The sequence below is a fragment of the Elgaria multicarinata genome, chromosome 14 (assembly GCF_023053635.1).
Source record: "Elgaria multicarinata webbii isolate HBS135686 ecotype San Diego chromosome 14, rElgMul1.1.pri, whole genome shotgun sequence".
Taxonomy (NCBI): domain Eukaryota; kingdom Metazoa; phylum Chordata; class Lepidosauria; order Squamata; family Anguidae; genus Elgaria; species Elgaria multicarinata.
Genome location: NC_086184.1, coordinates 23,545,190 through 23,562,429, shown reverse-complemented (window position 1 = coordinate 23,562,429; position 17,240 = coordinate 23,545,190). Strand labels below are relative to the sequence as shown.

At 41.0% G+C, this 17,240-nt stretch overlaps 2 protein-coding genes across 2 annotated transcripts in view; one reads left to right on the top strand and one right to left on the bottom strand.

Moving 5' to 3' along the window:
* MAF (MAF bZIP transcription factor) overlaps nt 1-3,326 on the top strand; it is a 338,917-nt gene extending 335,591 nt beyond the window's left edge. The window contains 1 exon segment of the mRNA XM_063141392.1: nt 3,230-3,326. The gene's annotated coding sequence lies outside the window, so the exon portion shown is untranslated.
* A 531-nt stretch (nt 3,327-3,857) lies between these two features.
* WWOX (WW domain containing oxidoreductase) overlaps nt 3,858-17,240 on the bottom strand; it is a 743,733-nt gene continuing 730,350 nt past the window's right edge. The window contains exon 9 of the mRNA XM_063141391.1: nt 3,858-4,942. Within this exon, the coding sequence (XP_062997461.1) occupies nt 4,754-4,942 (189 nt within the window). The 3' untranslated portion in view covers nt 3,858-4,753. The remainder of the gene's footprint in view (nt 4,943-17,240) is intronic.

The window sequence follows — 17,240 nt, the reverse complement described above, 5'->3', positions numbered from 1 at the left end:
TCTCATTAGCACTAGCTAGAATGGCCATCGCCGGGGATGCTGAGAATTATGCACGGTGCAGAGAACGTGAATAGGGTGACTTTTTTCTCCCTATTTTCTCTCTCATAATGCTAGAACCTAGGGTCATCTCATGGAGCTGATTGGTGGGGAATTCAGGACTGATAGAAGTAAGTACCGCATCTAGTTAAACTGTGGAATTCCCTACCATAAGACATAGTGATGGCCATCCATTTGGATGGCTTTAAAAGGGGGTTAGATAAAATCCTGGTGGAGAAGGGTATCAATGGCTCCTAGTGCTGATGGCTATGTGCTGGCTCCTATATCAGAGGCAGAAAGCCTATCTATACCAGTTGCTGAGGAATATGGGTGGGAGATAACTGTTTCACTCATATGCTGTTCCAGCATGGCTCCTCTTATGTTCTTATATGGAATCTTCTCTCTGTGTGTGTGTGTGTGTGTGTGTGTATGTGTGTGTGTGTTCTTTTTATTAATGGTGTTGTGAATATGTGCTAGCTCCAGCAGCAGAAGCAATATGCCTATGTACAGCAGTTGCTGGGGAACATGGGTGGGAGGGTGCAGTTGCATTCATGACTTGCTTGTGGGTCTCCTGTCCACGGCTGGCTGGCCACTGTGTGAACAGAATGCTGGAATAGAGAGACCCTTGGCCTGATCCAGCATAGCTCTTCTTACGGACGTATGAATTGTAGTCTTACAAAATCCAGAAGTGGTAGGTTTGGCAAAGTCCTCTGGCTAGCACATAAGAGAGAAAAAATGTCAAGCGTTTCTCTTCAGAATACTGTCACCCTGTGTGCCTTCATCACAGCCTCGCACCCCACAGACCAAGGGCCCTTGGTCTGACATGGCTTAACTGCACTTAGTATTAATGCTTCAAAGGAGAGTTTGGACTGTTGGGCAGTATACAAATGTAAATAATAATACTAATAAAAATATTACAGGTGTTACTCTGGGAATTAACATGCTTAACTGTGTCTTGCACCTGATGTCTCTCTCCCTCACACACACCGCTAACTTTAATGAAGATGAGATCCCATTCTGTAAGGGAGTGGAGGGGCGGGCAACTTTCAGGCACCAATTTAGGTAAATTATCTGAAGCTGCATCTTTCAACAGATCAATAAATAAATTTGACTGAAGGGAAATGCATTGAATCATGTATCAAAGCACAATGCAGCATTTAAAGCTAATGGCTTTGAATGATCGAGTGTTTGAACCATTTATCAAAGTGTAAAGTAGCAATTATTTTGGAAATATTGTTCCTTTTTATTTATCACAACGCCATTTCATTCCTTTTAAATATTGCTACTTTGGGTGCCTAACAAAGGTTTTCTGAAACGATGGAAGGCTGCAAGGAGCACAGCGGTGATGGAGTTGATCAGCGGCTGATGGTGTATGAGAGGGCTTAGTTTAGCAGGATTGAGTTCCCTATTCGCATATATAATGTCTTTCCCCAACTTGCCACCCTTGTTTCACTTTGGTTTTGATCAAAATTTTATGCACCAAACATGGATTCAGATGCAACTTGCAGTCCGGGTCCAAACATTTCCAAACTTGCAATGTGCTTTGTGGATTTTTAAAGAACGCATTTGAAAGCATGGTACCTAGGGAGGTTGTGGGCTCTCCCACACTAGAGGCATTCAAGAGGCAGCTGGACAAGCATCTGTCAGGGATGCTTTCGGGTGGATTCCTGCATTGAGCAGGGGGTTGGACTCGATGGCCTTGTAGGCCCCTTCCAACTCTGCTATTCTATGATTCTATGATTCTATGATTTGAAAAGTGTACACCATGCGTACAATATAGACCGTCAAGACAGAATTCAGAGACCGTTGGGGAGGTTGTATTTTATTGAGTTGCACACCCATAAGCTAAGCTTTGAGCAGGAGTAGGACTAGATATAATAGCACTTGATATAATAGCACTAGATATAATGACGTTCCCCCTCCATTTGTTACATTACTTTTTTATTGCATTTCCACTTTTGAGACAAGATTTGCGTGCAAGATCTATCCCAGTTTTGTAATTGTGCAAGTATGGTTCCAAGCGCAATCACTGCATATCTTTGTGGAACAGGCATAGGAGGTTGTCAATTTTTTTGTGAACCACCCAGAGACCTTTGGCTATTGGGCAGTATAAAATGCAAAATAATAATAATAATTTAAAAAATGCCTGTGCAAAAATAAAAGTTAGCTCAACGCTGGCCATGCAGATCTGTGTTGCTGGGCTTTGTACGTGATGATGAACTGTTCGTAACCAATCACTTCAACCATTGATTGGATAGCTGAGTTGCCTACTGCTTAACCTGGCTCTGAGCTCAAGTGACTGTGTTCTGCTAAATGTGTGACAATGCATAGGGCATAGACAAATACGTAGGCCTCATCTATACCAAGCAGGATATTGCACTAAGAAAGCAGTATATAAAAGGCAGGAGCCACACCAAGCAGGATATAGCGGTATAAAAGCGGTATATGGTATGTGTCAATGGGCCCCCAACATTTGTCAGTGCTCTTCAATATCACTATTAAGTAGTGTGGCTCCTGCCTTTTATATACTACTTTATTACTGCAATATCTTGCTTGGTGTAGATGAGGCCATAGAAAAACTGCAGCTGCTCCCACGTCAAAATAGAGGAACTGAATTCTGTATAGGACTTTAGAAGCATTTGTTTGCATGTGTGTTTGGTTCTATTGCAAAAAAATGTTCAGCACAGGAAAATTACTCATTGTTTTTAGAAGAACTGTTAACCCTCATTTATTATGGTGCTGTAATAAATGTGTTATGTCTTTGCGGTGCACAAAAAAAATCTTTGTGGTTTTTTTTAGCAGTTTACTCTCACAGTCACCCCTCAAGAAACTGTTCACACAAGAAAAGACAGGAGTGGCATGTACTGTCTGCTTTAAAATCCTAGATGTCAACTAGCCACATGGAGATCTGAGTTCAAATCCCTATTTAAACCATGAAGCTGACTGGGAAATTTTGAGCTAGTCAGTCCCCTTTCACCGTAGCCTTACCTCAGAGGGGATTTTGTGAAGATACAGTAGGGGAAAATCTTTGTACCTCAGTCACTCCTGGGAGGAACAGTAGGATTAAACTGTAAAATGGCCCTGGCAACTCAAATCTGACTGGAAAGTACCTCAGAAGGATCACCTGCCACAAATAACTGAAACGTTAGTGGTTCAAGCAACTATCTTTTATTTGTTTTCTTTGTGTTTACAGAAAACCTGATGCTGGTTTGCAGACGGCCTACAACACTTTTCTGGCATGAAGGCAAGCTACAAAGCACAAAAAGAGAAAGAGAGAAAATCCCCACGGACAAATGAACTTGGAATGAAATAAGAACAACAACAACAAAAATGGCGATTTCATGGCATTGAAGAGTTCTTTATTTTTCCTCAAGTTTTCTTTTCTTAAAAAACAAAACAAACAAAAAAAAAGACAAAACAAAAGGAACTAAAGACACTCCCAGGAACCAGACTTGCTCTTCAGGTGACAATATTCAAGCATGTTCTTTTATTACATTTAAACTGAGAAAAAGAAAGAAAGAATGAAACTGAACAGAAAACAGTGCCGGGAGGGGACGCTGGCAACCCCCCCTTAAAACTCTCATCCGAGAAATGGATGGAAAATCCTTTCAAACCCTCTGATTGATTACACCTTGTGTGTTTGTAAAAATGCATCATAACCCCCACAGTATTTAGAGAATGGTTTGCAAATGTACCTTTTAATATCACATTTTATGGATATCCTGCAATATATTTAATTAGAAGGAGGGGTAGCCTGGACTTTAAGGCACCTTCTCCTTTTAGGGTAGTTTGTTTGTTTGTTTTCATTTGCAGTCAAGAAGTTTTTGCATTATTTAAGATTTGGGGTTGTTTTTATTGAATGTTAACGGTGAGCAAGAAAACTGGCAAGGAGACGCCTTCCTCAGAGGGTAAAGCTCTAAGAGCAAGTTGAAATCCCAGATGGGTTGTTGGGCCTTAATTTCTGAGCCATTTTTCCCAAGGGGCAGTAAAACCAAACTCATCTAACTTCAACCCATTGTGCAGAAGGAATCCCTGGTCTGCCACCAAACGTACACAGCACAGGGAGTGGGGAACTCCCCCAGCGAGTGTACCTGGAGGAGACGGACACCTGTCATATTCACACATTACTTTTTTAGTTGTGCCTGGGCGGGGGCGGGGGGAAGAGAGAGGTGTACAGCTAAAAAAAGAGAAAAAACTAATGTGTGATCCAGCTTGTAGAACCGGCCTAAGAAATGACTTCCAGGACTCATTTTGAGCAGAATGGTTCCTTGTTTAAGAGAGAGAACAGAGTATAATCAAAGAGATAGAATGAAGACAACTAAGTCTGGCAAAATTACATTGTCCGTTAACCCGGCCCTGCACCTCATTTCCCCCGGGTTTTAATGTTTTTTACTATGTCACAACTGGCTATCATTTCATTTAACACTAGCTAATCTGCATATGTAACCTTCTAGATCAGCCTTTCTCAACCTGGGGCGCTCCAGATGTGTTGGACTACAACTCCCAGAATGCCCCAGCCAGGCTGGGGCATTCTGGGAGATGCAGTCCAACACATCTGGAGTGCCCCAGGTTGAGAACCACTGTTCTAGATGATCGAACTGGAAAAGTTCCAGTGCTGGCAGTTTCCTTTCCATCTCCTCCTCCTCCCTCCCTCCCTCCTCTCTGCCTGAGTGTACACACGTGCCCGGTGTGTCTGGAGCCTCCCAGGAGCTCCACGCTACTTCTCCTCCCTGCCGATTCGTTCTCGGATCAGCTTCTCGCTTAGCTCCCACAAGTCCGCCGCGGTCTTTTCGTTCTGGGCCTCTTGCGACGGCACGCAACGGCAGCAGTTGTTGAAGTACATCCCTCCGAGGCCTTCCAGTTCTGGGGCAGTGGCACAGTAGACCGACGTAGCGGCTCCTTGTTGCTGCAATATAAAAAAGCGACAATAAAGGTGAGGGGTTGCAGATATTTTCTTTTTCGTTCAAGGCTAAATCAGACAGGCCTGACAAAGCAAGCGCTATTATCAAGGGCAGATTAGCAACTTGGCCTGGGCCCAGTGCAAGCCCGTAAGGGCCGCCCCATCCGTCTTATCATGGGTGGCATCTACCATATTTCTTCGATTGTAAGACGCCATCGATTGTAAGACGCACACTAATTTCAGTACCACCAACAGGAAAAAAAACAACTTTGATTCTAAGAAATAATAAATGCACCTGCGATTCTAAGACGCACCCTGTTTTTAGAGATGTTTATATGGGAAACAAGTGCATCTTAGAATCAAAGGAATACTGTAGTTGCATTTGAGTGACATAGGCCTTAGCTAGACTGAAGGATCATCCCAGGCAAATGGAGGGGTCGTCCCTGCCTGCTCCTGGGATCCCCTGTGTGTCATTTAGATGTACAGGGATGATCCCGGGACGATCCCAGGATATACGCCTGGTCTAGCCATGGCCTCAGTCTTTTCATGGGAGGGTAAAGATGTTTCTTTAAGTCGCAATGCCGGCAAAAGTAGCCCAAGCCTTTGTACATATTCTAATGCCATCACCTAAGGATATCTATGGTAAATAAAATGCTAGCAGTGTCTTCCAGGGTGAAACATTATTATTATTATTATTATTATTATTATTATTATTATTATTATTATTATTATTATCCTGCCTTTTTCCCAATACTGGGAATCCAGGCGGCTTTACAGAATTAAAATGTATAAATAGAAATATGCAAAAGTTAAAAAAAATATAATTAAATCCGCTGCAGTTTAAAGCATTTAAAGCATTTAAAATACAACTGACAATTGAAAAATAATAATTCGATGCTTAATCAGAGGGCCAGACTATTCCCGAAAGGCCTACCGGAACAAAACTGTTTTTTTCCTGCATCTGGAAACAAAGCAAGATGTTTGGGAAGGGGAAGGGAAAGGGAAAGGAACACTGAGCCCAGAGCTGCTAGAGTTGTTAATCTGCCCCAGCAAATGACATAGGTATCTCATTAACACCTGGTGTCAAATTCTAACATAACATGACAGCCATTTTTTAAAAAAATAGTAATCTGTAACAGCCCTGGTCATTTTTGCTCTGGTTTTGCCACTGCTGGACATCTTATGAATATATTTGCTGGACAGCTTGGAGTTCTGTGTTGATAAATATCTCAAGTCATCTTTGTCATGGGGGAAGAATAAGGAGAGACTATGGCCTAATCTACACCAAGGAGGATAGTGCACTATGAAAGTGGTATATAAAAGGCAGGAGCCACACCAAGCAGGATATAGCAGTATGAAAGCTGTATATGGTATGTGTCAATGGGCCCCAACAGTTGTTAGTACACTTCAATACCGCTATACAGCAGTAGTGTGGCTCCTGCCTTTTATATACCACTTTCATAGTGCAATATCCTGCTTGGTGTAGATTAGGCCTCCTTGTAAGACCTCCTTCAGATTGGCTCACACTAGGAATATACACCCAGTTGTCTTGACACATGGAAAGAAGTACTACAACTCTGAGCATTCCCCAGCCATGGAGCCAGGGATCCCACGTTACCCTTCAAGTGGAGACTGCCGTGAGTATAGTCCTGGAATAAAGGTGGAACTTGTACTCTTGCTATAGTGGAATGGTTTGCAGCGTCTGACAAAATGACTGACGCACATGGCTAACTATTGCATATGGCAGAACGTATCATAACAGAGTGGGGTAGCTTAAAATTTGTGTTGGGTAGCCCATAGCTGGGGTGGGGGATACCAACTAAGCATAAGACTCACCCCCAAAAGCTGTCAAATTAAGAGGGATAAATCAATTTGCAGATCTGTTGCTGCCTTTTGCAAGGAAGGAAGTCCACTAAGGGTGGACATGTCCCTTCTGGTGTTACATGTGATCAAATGGTTTTTCACACTGTGCGATTGTTGATACAATGAGATGGGCTGGCCTAGAAGACATGCATGCCGAAAACACAAATCCCTTTGCTTCAAAAGAAGGATTGATACCTCTGTTGAATACATTGCTGTGGAAGGTACAAAGGGACCATAGCACATGCTCTTCACACGTGCTGCCTTTTGCAATTTGATCTCAAATAGATCCAAGAAAAAAATCTTTCAGCCGTGATGACAATCTCCTCTCCTCCCCATGGCACTCCTGTCCCTGGGTTTTAAAGTAACAGTCCAACATCTATGCAAACTTGCCCCTGAATCAGCAATGTATATTGGGTAGTATACTATTGTGTCCATGTGCATGCCGGATTGACTGCTTACGCAGTGGGACTTTTGCCCTTCTAAAACTAACCGAAAGGAGTGGAAACACTATTTTCCAGAATGGGGCAGATCAGTGGAGCTCACAGAACGGAGCTTATCTATCGCAATGCAGATACGGGCGGAAATACTCATTTCCGGGGTTGTTTTTTAGTAGCGCGAAAGCCCTGCAGTGCAAGCGATCACTCCCAAGAGCACAATGGAACCAGCAGAGGTAGAGAAGCTCCATTGGATACTGGTCACTTGGTCTTAACTGCAAGCCACCCCTCTTCCACAGCAATTGATGTGCAAGTATTTTTGTCAGCAAATTCCTCCATTGAAATGAATGGAGCAGGCTATAAGCACAGTAACACCCACAGAGCTCTAGTGGCAGACTTTAGGAAGGCCCAGCCTACGTATTTTGAAAACAGATTGTAAATGGGGCAAATGCTTATGAAATCTTATGATAAATATTCCTTCAGTATTTAAAACAAGCAAATGCAAATTATTATTATTATTATTATTATTATTATTATTATTATTATTATCATCATCATCATCATCATCATCATCATCATCATCAAAACCTCTTGTTCCAAATGAAATCTGGGCACTGCAACTATGGGCTATTACAGATAGTGCAATTGGGACCAGTGTCAAAGCGTACATATATCTCTAGCCAACAACCAAATGGTGTGGGTGAGACCAATCACAGTAAATGTGGCTCTCAATGTGCACAACTTGGGCAGTGGTGGTGGTGGGATTATGTCCTTCCCAAGCACTTTTTCTAGCAATATATAAATCTTCATGGAATATAGCAGTGAGGCTACATATAGCTTTTTCGCATGCCTGTCTATTGCTTACAGTCCAAAAAGCCGCCAAGAAATCCATACCAACAAGGAATTGATTACTTTCTATCCCTTCAATAGCATGCCAAAGGCAAATGTTTGAGTGTTGCTGGTTGGCTCCAGAAAGTATCCTTCTGAATGCAGGAGGGAGTTTTTCCATGTGCTAAATCCTATGTTCTTCCACTTGTGCAGCTTCTTGCACTAACAGAAGTATAAAAATGTGCCTATTGTAGCTGCCCATTGCTCAAGCTCTAAACACACACATTTGTGTGATAGGTCTTGTGGCTATTTCCCCCCCTTCTGCTCTTGGTTCTTTGGATCCATCTACGAACAGCTTGATGTCACTATGCTCAGGTCTATGTTTAGAATTACAGAGCAATGCAGAATTGAATGCGGAATTTGATGCAGAAATCTAGGTTCCACAGAATGTCAGCACTGATTGTTGTCTAAAAAAGCAAGTTGCTAGTCCTGAGTGATCACAAAAATATGTCTGGAAGTGTGTGGGAAAGCCCTCTAAGGCCTTTGCTAGACCTACCTTAAAATCCGCGATGGAGGAATGGAGAGCCTGCGATGCAACTATCACGGGCTGTCGCCCTTGTCTAGACATCAGACATGACAGGCTAAAGGAAAGACCCGTCGCATCTGCCATTTTTTAAAAAAAAATTAAAGGGCCAGCTGCACAGGAGTGCACGAATGGCTAAAGGTAAGTTTTTAAAAAAATTAATTTGATTTTCCCACGTGTAGATGGGCACGGCTTCTCCCAGCTACACGTGAGTAATTGCACAGAGCCAGGAAAAGTGGCAGAATGGGCTACACACTTGTGGTCTCGGGCTCAGCCCAAGACCGTGGGGAAAATCGGGCTAGAAGGGGTAGGCTATATCCCGGGGCCAGGGAGGGTTGATCCCTCCCTGAGCCCGGGATCCCCGCACAGGGGTGATCCCGGGTATCAGCCCGGGATATAGCCTCGTCTAGCAATGGCCTAAGATGTCAGAACCAAAAGGGGTGGAAATTAGGGAGGGGGGCTTTAGTCCTGCATGGCAACTTGCATGACTGGCAAAACCAGAATGGATAATGCAAAATTGCAATAAATAAATAAATAACCCCGCAGAATCAATTCTGCATAACAATTCTGCAGCCTTCATGCAAATCATTTCATTTGCATGATTTATACAGGTTGCAGAATTCAGGACTTTTTGGTGCAGAATCTGGATTGCCTGGACACAGGGTATGTGTGTATGTGCATGGGTACACACAACTCTGACGAAGCTCTTATATGTTGTTTAGAATGATAGACCACAGGCAGAGAAAGTATAAGGACAGCAAGGCACGTTTTGCTTCAAAGCCATAATTAAAAATAATAAGCTTGGTCATTCAGGAAGACAATGCACGTTCAGGCCTAATTTAAAAACCAATACAGTTTATCCAGCACCTTATGATCATTTATGTACATTTCATTCCTTCCTGGTAACGAATTGCAAACGTATAAGAATACAGAGACAAAGTTAAGGCAAGATAAAGGAACCACCATTGCTTGGAATTATTGCGAAGGGAGCAAACTTTCCTCTAGCCACCAGGCCTTGTTCCTAAAATATGTTCTTTGCAATATTTATGATGTCTTATGTCAGAAAGAATTCTGGGAAAACATACATCTTTCAATGACATTAACAGCCCAATGTAAAGATTTGCCAGAGCAGTAAAAATAACCTCTACATTCAGGCAGACTGTTATGCCAGCCCAACACTGAAGGAGCCAATATTTGAAATAAACACAGTTAGGTTTGATTCACACATGCCTGTGCATTGTTTGCTATCATTCGGTGACTGTGTGAATGAAGTAATGTTAAAACTATTTCTTGCACCTTGCTCTATTGCAAAGAGCTGTGGCAGCACAACAGGCATGTGCTGGTATGTCATATCCCCAAAATAACTCAGTTATGGAGTCCTCAATAACCTCAGATACCACTAGTGAACACCTTCCTATGATGGAATCCTAGGTGCTAGGCTCCCTGATAGTGTCGGCTGAGAAGGAAGTGTCAGTACATAAGACATAGAGATCCCAGTGAAATATGCGGGGCTCCAGCCTGGCTCTTTGCTCCAGGGACTACTGATGAGCCCCATAAAAGTTTCGTCTCCAGTTTCTTCACCCCAGTCCTCCCAAAGCTATTCTCTTTAAAATCTAAAACTTGGCTTAGGCAAGCAGCTGTGAATCAAAAGAAAACTGAGTCCTTCCTCTCCTCTTTCTGGTAGCTTGCCAAGATGACAAATGACATTTCTTATGGCCCTGCAGTGGTGGGTTGGTGGAGTCCTTCTAAAGTTCTATGGGGGCTTCAGAAAGTAAGTGGAACAGCTTCTAATATTTATTAATAAATTTATTTAATTATTTTTAAAGGTTCTATTTTACAAGGAAACCCAGTACCAGCTGGGTTGCAGGGAGGGGGGACGTGGGACTGACTACATCTGTGGGTTCCAATAACTTCCAAGTTATCAGGAAAGGAAGAGAAGAGGAAAACACAAAGGCCCAACACATTTGGAGTCAAAAGACACTTTCTCAGGGCCAAATAAGGCAGCTTGAATAGCGGAACTGCTTAAAGACTCTTATGTCCTGTCGGATGAATTCAGATGAAATTGTTTTTCTCTTGAAACTGGTCTGGTTGTCCCTGAAGAAGTGTCTATGGAGTTAAAATGGTTCTTAATAAACAGATTGGTTCCTGTGCAACTTGGGGTTTGCTCTTCTCTGTTAATTTCCTTCACTGTTGCCTTCCTTCCCCCCATTCTTCTTTTGCTACTAGTCCCTCAGGTCTTTACTAAATTACCAAAGCCGCCTAGATATTGGTTTACCCCAAATACTGTTGGCTACTGCTTACTTTGCCCCATCCTCTTGGGCCTTAGCTAGACCTAAGGATTATCCCAGACAAATGGAGGGCTCATCCCTGCCTGCTCCCGGGATCCCTTGTGTGTCATTTGGATGCACAGGGATGATCCCGGGACAATCCCGGAATATAGGCCTGGTCTAGCCATGGCTTAAGTGAGGATCCCTGCACTAGCTTACCCATCCAAATGATTGACCTGTACACCAACATCCATAAGCAGCATCTCAGCACATACCATAAACCATGGACATAGTTCTGGGATGTTGTGTTGACTATATACATATATTTCAAAGTAGAGTTTATTTGCTCTTAAATTGGGTCAAATAATGAAAATATGACATTTTAGGTAGGTGTGAGAATGACTGAACGGGAAGTAAAGTATGAGGCCAAACCTGAACTGGGATTTGCAATCCTTTCAAAAATTGTGTCTGTATATACTGATGTTCTGGTGAAATGCTGCTTCTTTCAAACCCGGTGTTTGAAAGCTCTTTTTTTCTTTTCAACGGAGCAGGTATGTTTCTCATTATTTCCAAACCAAGCGCTCCTGTTCATATTAAATTTAATGTGTTGGGTTTGGGGGTTTGTTTTGGGATTTTCTTTTCCTTTCTTTCTTTCTTTTTTTTTTGGTTAAACTATTTAATGTCACTTTCATGAAAACATCTTATAAAATTTAAAACCTGGTTAAGAATGAACTCTATAAGCCAATGTAATAGAATAGAGAATGTTAGACTCTCTGTACTTTAGTTTAGTTTTTCAGCTATCTTAAAGAATTTCACAGCATGAATATAATAACTCTATTACATTATAGATCAATCCAAAGGTAAATATAGAACAGTTGTCATTTCCACAGACATGTAAAAGGATTTTTCCTTAAGGGTAAAATAAAGTTAATATGATCTATGCAAAAAACTAGTCTTTCTGCTCTCGCAAATATGTTTCATTTTCCTGAATTCCAACACATATTCACTGCAGCTATAAACTTATAAATGAGATTATTCATAGTCTTCACTTTTTCCTGTTATGCATATATCAGTTTAATTTCCCTAATCCTAACATCCATAGTCCAAAGCCACTTGTGAACTAAATAAACAAATAATTTATGCTGCTGTGACCCATCCTATCAAATTTCTTGTTCCTTTTTTTCTATTAGAAGTTTTTTATATATTTTTCCAACAGCATCTAGACAGACATCACATATAATACATACAAGCAAAGGTATACATAAAACAACTACAATTACACTAAAAACATTTAAGGGTAAGGTTAAAGTACTTTTTTTTTAGCCCTCTTCATGCCAAAACCGCCCACTAATTTCTTAATTACTATTTATATATCAATCAAATTCAGTTTTTTCTTATAATTTATCTGAGTCTCATACATTGGATTCAGAGTTATCCTTCATTTCTCCCTAATTCCTTCAAATTTCTTATTTCTAAGGCATCACCCAATTAAAGAAATGTTTGTCAAATAATCATATGACTTTTAATTAGAGCCATCACCAGATTTAAACATTCTTAATCGAGTAACTTTAGTCAATCAATTGCATGTGTATATATTTGCATAATTGATTAAATTTGCATGCCTAAAACCAATAGATCTGAAGAAAACTAATAGGTTACTCCGAAGTACTGATTTTGATAGGGCTTACTTCCAAGGAAATCTGCAGAATGTTATTCTTAAAGCCTACTCAGTTAATCAGGGACACTTTTTAAAATTGTTTCAAGATCTTCAGCCAATTAATCTACTTTAGATTGGATTCAGATTTGGTCTTGTTTTGATTCAGATTTAGATACAGTTAAAAGTAGACCCACTGCAATCAATGGGGCTTAAGTTAGCCATGGCAAACATCAGCCCCATTTATTTTTATGGGTCTGCTCTTACCATAACTAAATCTGGATCCAGCTGTTTCTTGATTAAATGACACAGCACTAATTCTGATCTACTAATTTATTGATTAAATCTGCATCAATGTGTGTATGAAAACAATAGTTTAGAAGGAAAATGTTTGCCAAGTATGTATTTTTTTGGACATGCCTGTGTATGTTCCAGCAGACCACAACCCTCCAGCTCTTAAAAGACAATGTTCTCAGGGTCAGCTCCAGATTTGAGGGGGTCCTTCGGAAAGTGTTGTCAGTTGGGTCCAGGGGCTTCCATTTTTATTTCCTACGGTGCCCTGGGACAACTGTAGGGAAATTGAAAGTGACAGCTTGCAAACCCAACTGTCCAGTTTGGGAGACCAAGGGCAGGTGACAGTGCTGATGGGCACTCCTGCAGTGCTGAGCCCCAGGTGCTGATCGATGGTGCCAGGTGATCATGCCAGATACCACCATATTAGAAATACCACTTCTAAGATCTACTCCTTAATCTTTTGAAAAACATCATTATTGGGCAAATGGACTAGTGGGGAGGAATGAGTATTTGTTCTGCTCACAGTTTTTCACATATCATCAGTGTAACACAAAAGAGGATGTCAGGAAACTAATTAGCAACCAATTCCACACTGCTGATAGAAGATGAAACATCCTCTAAACTGATTTTTAAAAATGTGCTTTAATCACTGCCGCACGGCTTTCATTGCCAGGTGCTTTGTGCCACATCAGGACACTCCGTACTTCATGTTAAACAGCTTCATTAAAAACCTCTCAAATAATGAGCGTGTCACTTGTCACAAGCGGCCCGTGATCTATTGTGATCCAAAAAGAAAGAAAAAAAGGCGGTGTAGGATTTAGGGAATCTAAACAACTTTTGTTTCTACTCTTTTCAAACTGTCAAAAGATCGTCAGTTGCTTATGGCACTAGCAATTCAAGCAGAGGTCAGCCAGCTTTAACTTCTAACAAAAGCAGGGCGCTGAAATGACGAATGCATGGGATAAAGAATTTCAGAGATACCCAACTGAACCTTTAGCCATTCCTCAAATACCGCTTCCAATTCAGTTAAAAATTTAAGGAGTTGTCAGAGTGAGGCCCTCAACATCAATTTAAATTGAGTGGGGGAAAACATGTCCAAAAGAGCATTTGGGTAATTATTCCAAAGTCTAAATTAGATTATGTTGGATTAGATTTATACGATGCCAAAAGTAAGAAAGAAAAGAAAGCACTACATATTTGCCAGCTGCACAAAGACAAACATTGCTTCCAAGAGTTGCTCCAAATTCGAATCATATTTTAAATCCCTCGGGTTTACTTTTACTTTCTTTGCTTTATTCCAGTATCCTATACAACATCGATAAAGAATTGTCAACAGAAATATCCCAATAACAAAATGCTTCCAGTAACCATTGTTTTGAATATTTGTTTCTAACCTCAAAAACAAACAAACAAACAAAAACTCAGCCTTCCATGTTGTTTAGGGCTGGTATCTCCAGTATGGTACCCACAAGGCTCCTTCTCCATCTTTAACTAGGCGGGCATACTGCAAAACAGACTCCTGCCCTCCAGCGTGATCTTTATTTGGATTTAAAAGAGTGCTTTTGTGTATCGGAGCTCAGACCCCACCTCTGTCTTGTCATTAGGTTCTTGGGTAAGTTACTTTTCTTGTAGTAAGTTACTTTTCTTGGGTAGGTTACTTTGCCTTCTGAGAAATGAGTGTTTTGTGAAAGGCAATGCCCATCACAGCAGTCATTTTATGAATGGGCAAGTCCATTTGTGGCCTGCCATTTTGTGAGTGCACATGACACTCAAAATTCCAAATGTACCGACTAGCTGGAAAAAGTCAGGGGTGGGGGTGGGGCTGGTTTAGGGCCAAAGCCTCATATCCCACAGAAAGTGAGAAGACAACAGGGCTGGACTATAGGGTTACTGGAGTAGGAAGGCACAGTGTTTGGAGACTTGGTAAGTGGCCCAAGACCTTTTCTAATATGCTAGAGTGATCATATGGAAAGGAGGACAGGGCTCCTGTATTTTTAACAGTTGCATAGAAAAGGGAACTTTAGCAGGTGTCAATTGTATGCATTCAGTCCCTGGTGAAAATCCTTCTTCATCACAACAGTTAAAGCTGCAGGAGATATACTAGAGTGACCAGATACAAAAGAGGGCAGGGCTCTTGCAGCTTTAACAGTTGAATAGAAAAGGGAATTTCAGCAGGTGTCATTTGTATGTCTGCAGCCCCTGGTGAAATTCCCTCTTCATCACATCGATTAAAGCTGCAGGAATGACCAGATACAAAAGAGGGCAGGGCTCCTGCAGCTTTAACTGTTGTGGTGAAAAGGAAATTTCACCAGGTGCTGCATGCATGCAAATGACACCTGCTGAAATTTCCTTTTCTATGCAACTGTTAAAGATACAGGAGCCCTGTCCTCCTTTTCATATGGTCACTTTATATAATATGCAGAGTTCTCAAAGTATTACTTGATTCAGGGATAAAATATTATTTACCAGCAACTACTTTGCAGGCATTTGTTTTTTTGATAATTGCAATCAGTTAGGCAACAAATGCAAATTAATATTGAACTGTCTTAATGCTACAAGGATATGGGGCTTTTCATAAGCATGTATAGTTGTTGTTTTAAAAAACTCATTAATGTAAGTAATGCATCCATTAGAATTCTAATATACTCTTGTGCTCCTGATAGAAAGACATTATATATGGCTGATGTTTAGTTTTCAGTCTTGGCTCTTTTCAAAGCGCATGCTTATTTTCTAAAATTAGCATCCAGTCCTAAAGTGTGCCAAAATATATAGCACATTAAAAAATAAATAAACACGAAGCCATAAATGACAAATGAATACAGTCAATTCTAAATAATAATGCCGGCAAGTATGGCTGAACTTTTAAAGTGATATGGAAGGAATAATCAGTAGTGGTTGTTACTGTTGTTACTATTATAATTGAACATGGAAAAATGTATCATGAAGAGAGTCAGTAGAAATAACTCAATACGCAATGATTTGATTGTGATAAAATCTAAGTTCAAAGCAGGCAATTCCCATGAAGTATGACTTCAAATACTCCCTTTAAACTCGTTGCATTTTGTGATCGGGTGAGCGAAGCAAACCCTTTCCAAAGAGAGATGCAACCGCTTGATGATTATACCAGTTTGGCAGAAATAATTTATGATACAGCATTGGAGGGGGAGAAATGGAGCAATGAGAACATATTTCATGCTATAAAAAAGTGACACTCTTTTGGTGTATCTGTGCCTTTACCGTCTTACTGGGCATTCTTTTAAATCCTATCCCACTGAAATCAAGAAGTATTTATCACTCAAAGTCATTTCAACAATATATGGATCTACGTCTTTTCCCCATTGTTTCATAGATATGTCCATGTGGCTCTTTTCTAGAGGATCAGAGGCATGGTTTTAGAGGTGATTCACATATGCACTAAAGGCATATGGTACAATCCACCCTGGCTTGCACTAAGTAGGGTGACCATAGGAAAAGGAGGACAGGGCTCCTCCTTTTCCTTAACAGTTGTATAGCAAAGGTATCCTAAGCACCACCTGGTGAAATTCCCTCTTCGTCACAATAGTTAAAGCTGCAAGAGCCCTGCCCTCTTTTATATCTGGTCACTCTAGTATATCTCTTGCAGTTTTAACTGTTGTGAAGAAGAAGGAATTTACCAGGTGCTGCATGCATACAAATGGCACCTGCTGAAATTCCCTTTTCTATGCAACTGTTAAAGATACAGGAGCCCTGTCCTCCTTTTCATATGGTCACCCAAGTACTAAGACTCTTCAGACTGCTGGTGGGGAGTGACATGTTTGGGGATAATAAATAAATAAATAATCCTTGCATATGGAAAGCTAGCATATCAGCAACACGAGAGTTGAACTAGTCTTTTTTCCACATTTAAAAAGGCTCTCAGAGAATCGCGTTCCCACAGTACATACATACAGGAAAGGTGGGCAAGTATCCTCTTTCCCACTGGACCACCTAGGAATTTCAAGGAACACCACCCAGTTTCTGTATGTCCGGATATACAGGATGAGGGGCAGGTATTTCCAACCACCACCATTCAATTCCACCCCCCCCCCCCCAGGAAAAGGAAATAACAAGGGCATTGGAGTTTCACTTAGGGTGGTGTTCTGCACCCTTGCCTTTGGCTGGCTTAATTAAGGTGTCTTTTTAAAAAAAAAAAAAAAAAAGGAGGCAGCTCAGCCATCTTGTCCTACATTAAAAACACCCCACATTGAATTTCATTTAATGGGAGGGATAATAATGCAATGATTGAATTAAATAGGGTAATTAATTGAAGGGGAATTGATTTTGGAGCAGTAGCCAGATCATCTGGGGTAAATTAACTGATTTGGGTGATTGAGGGTAGAGTGCAAATTAATTTAAGGATTGG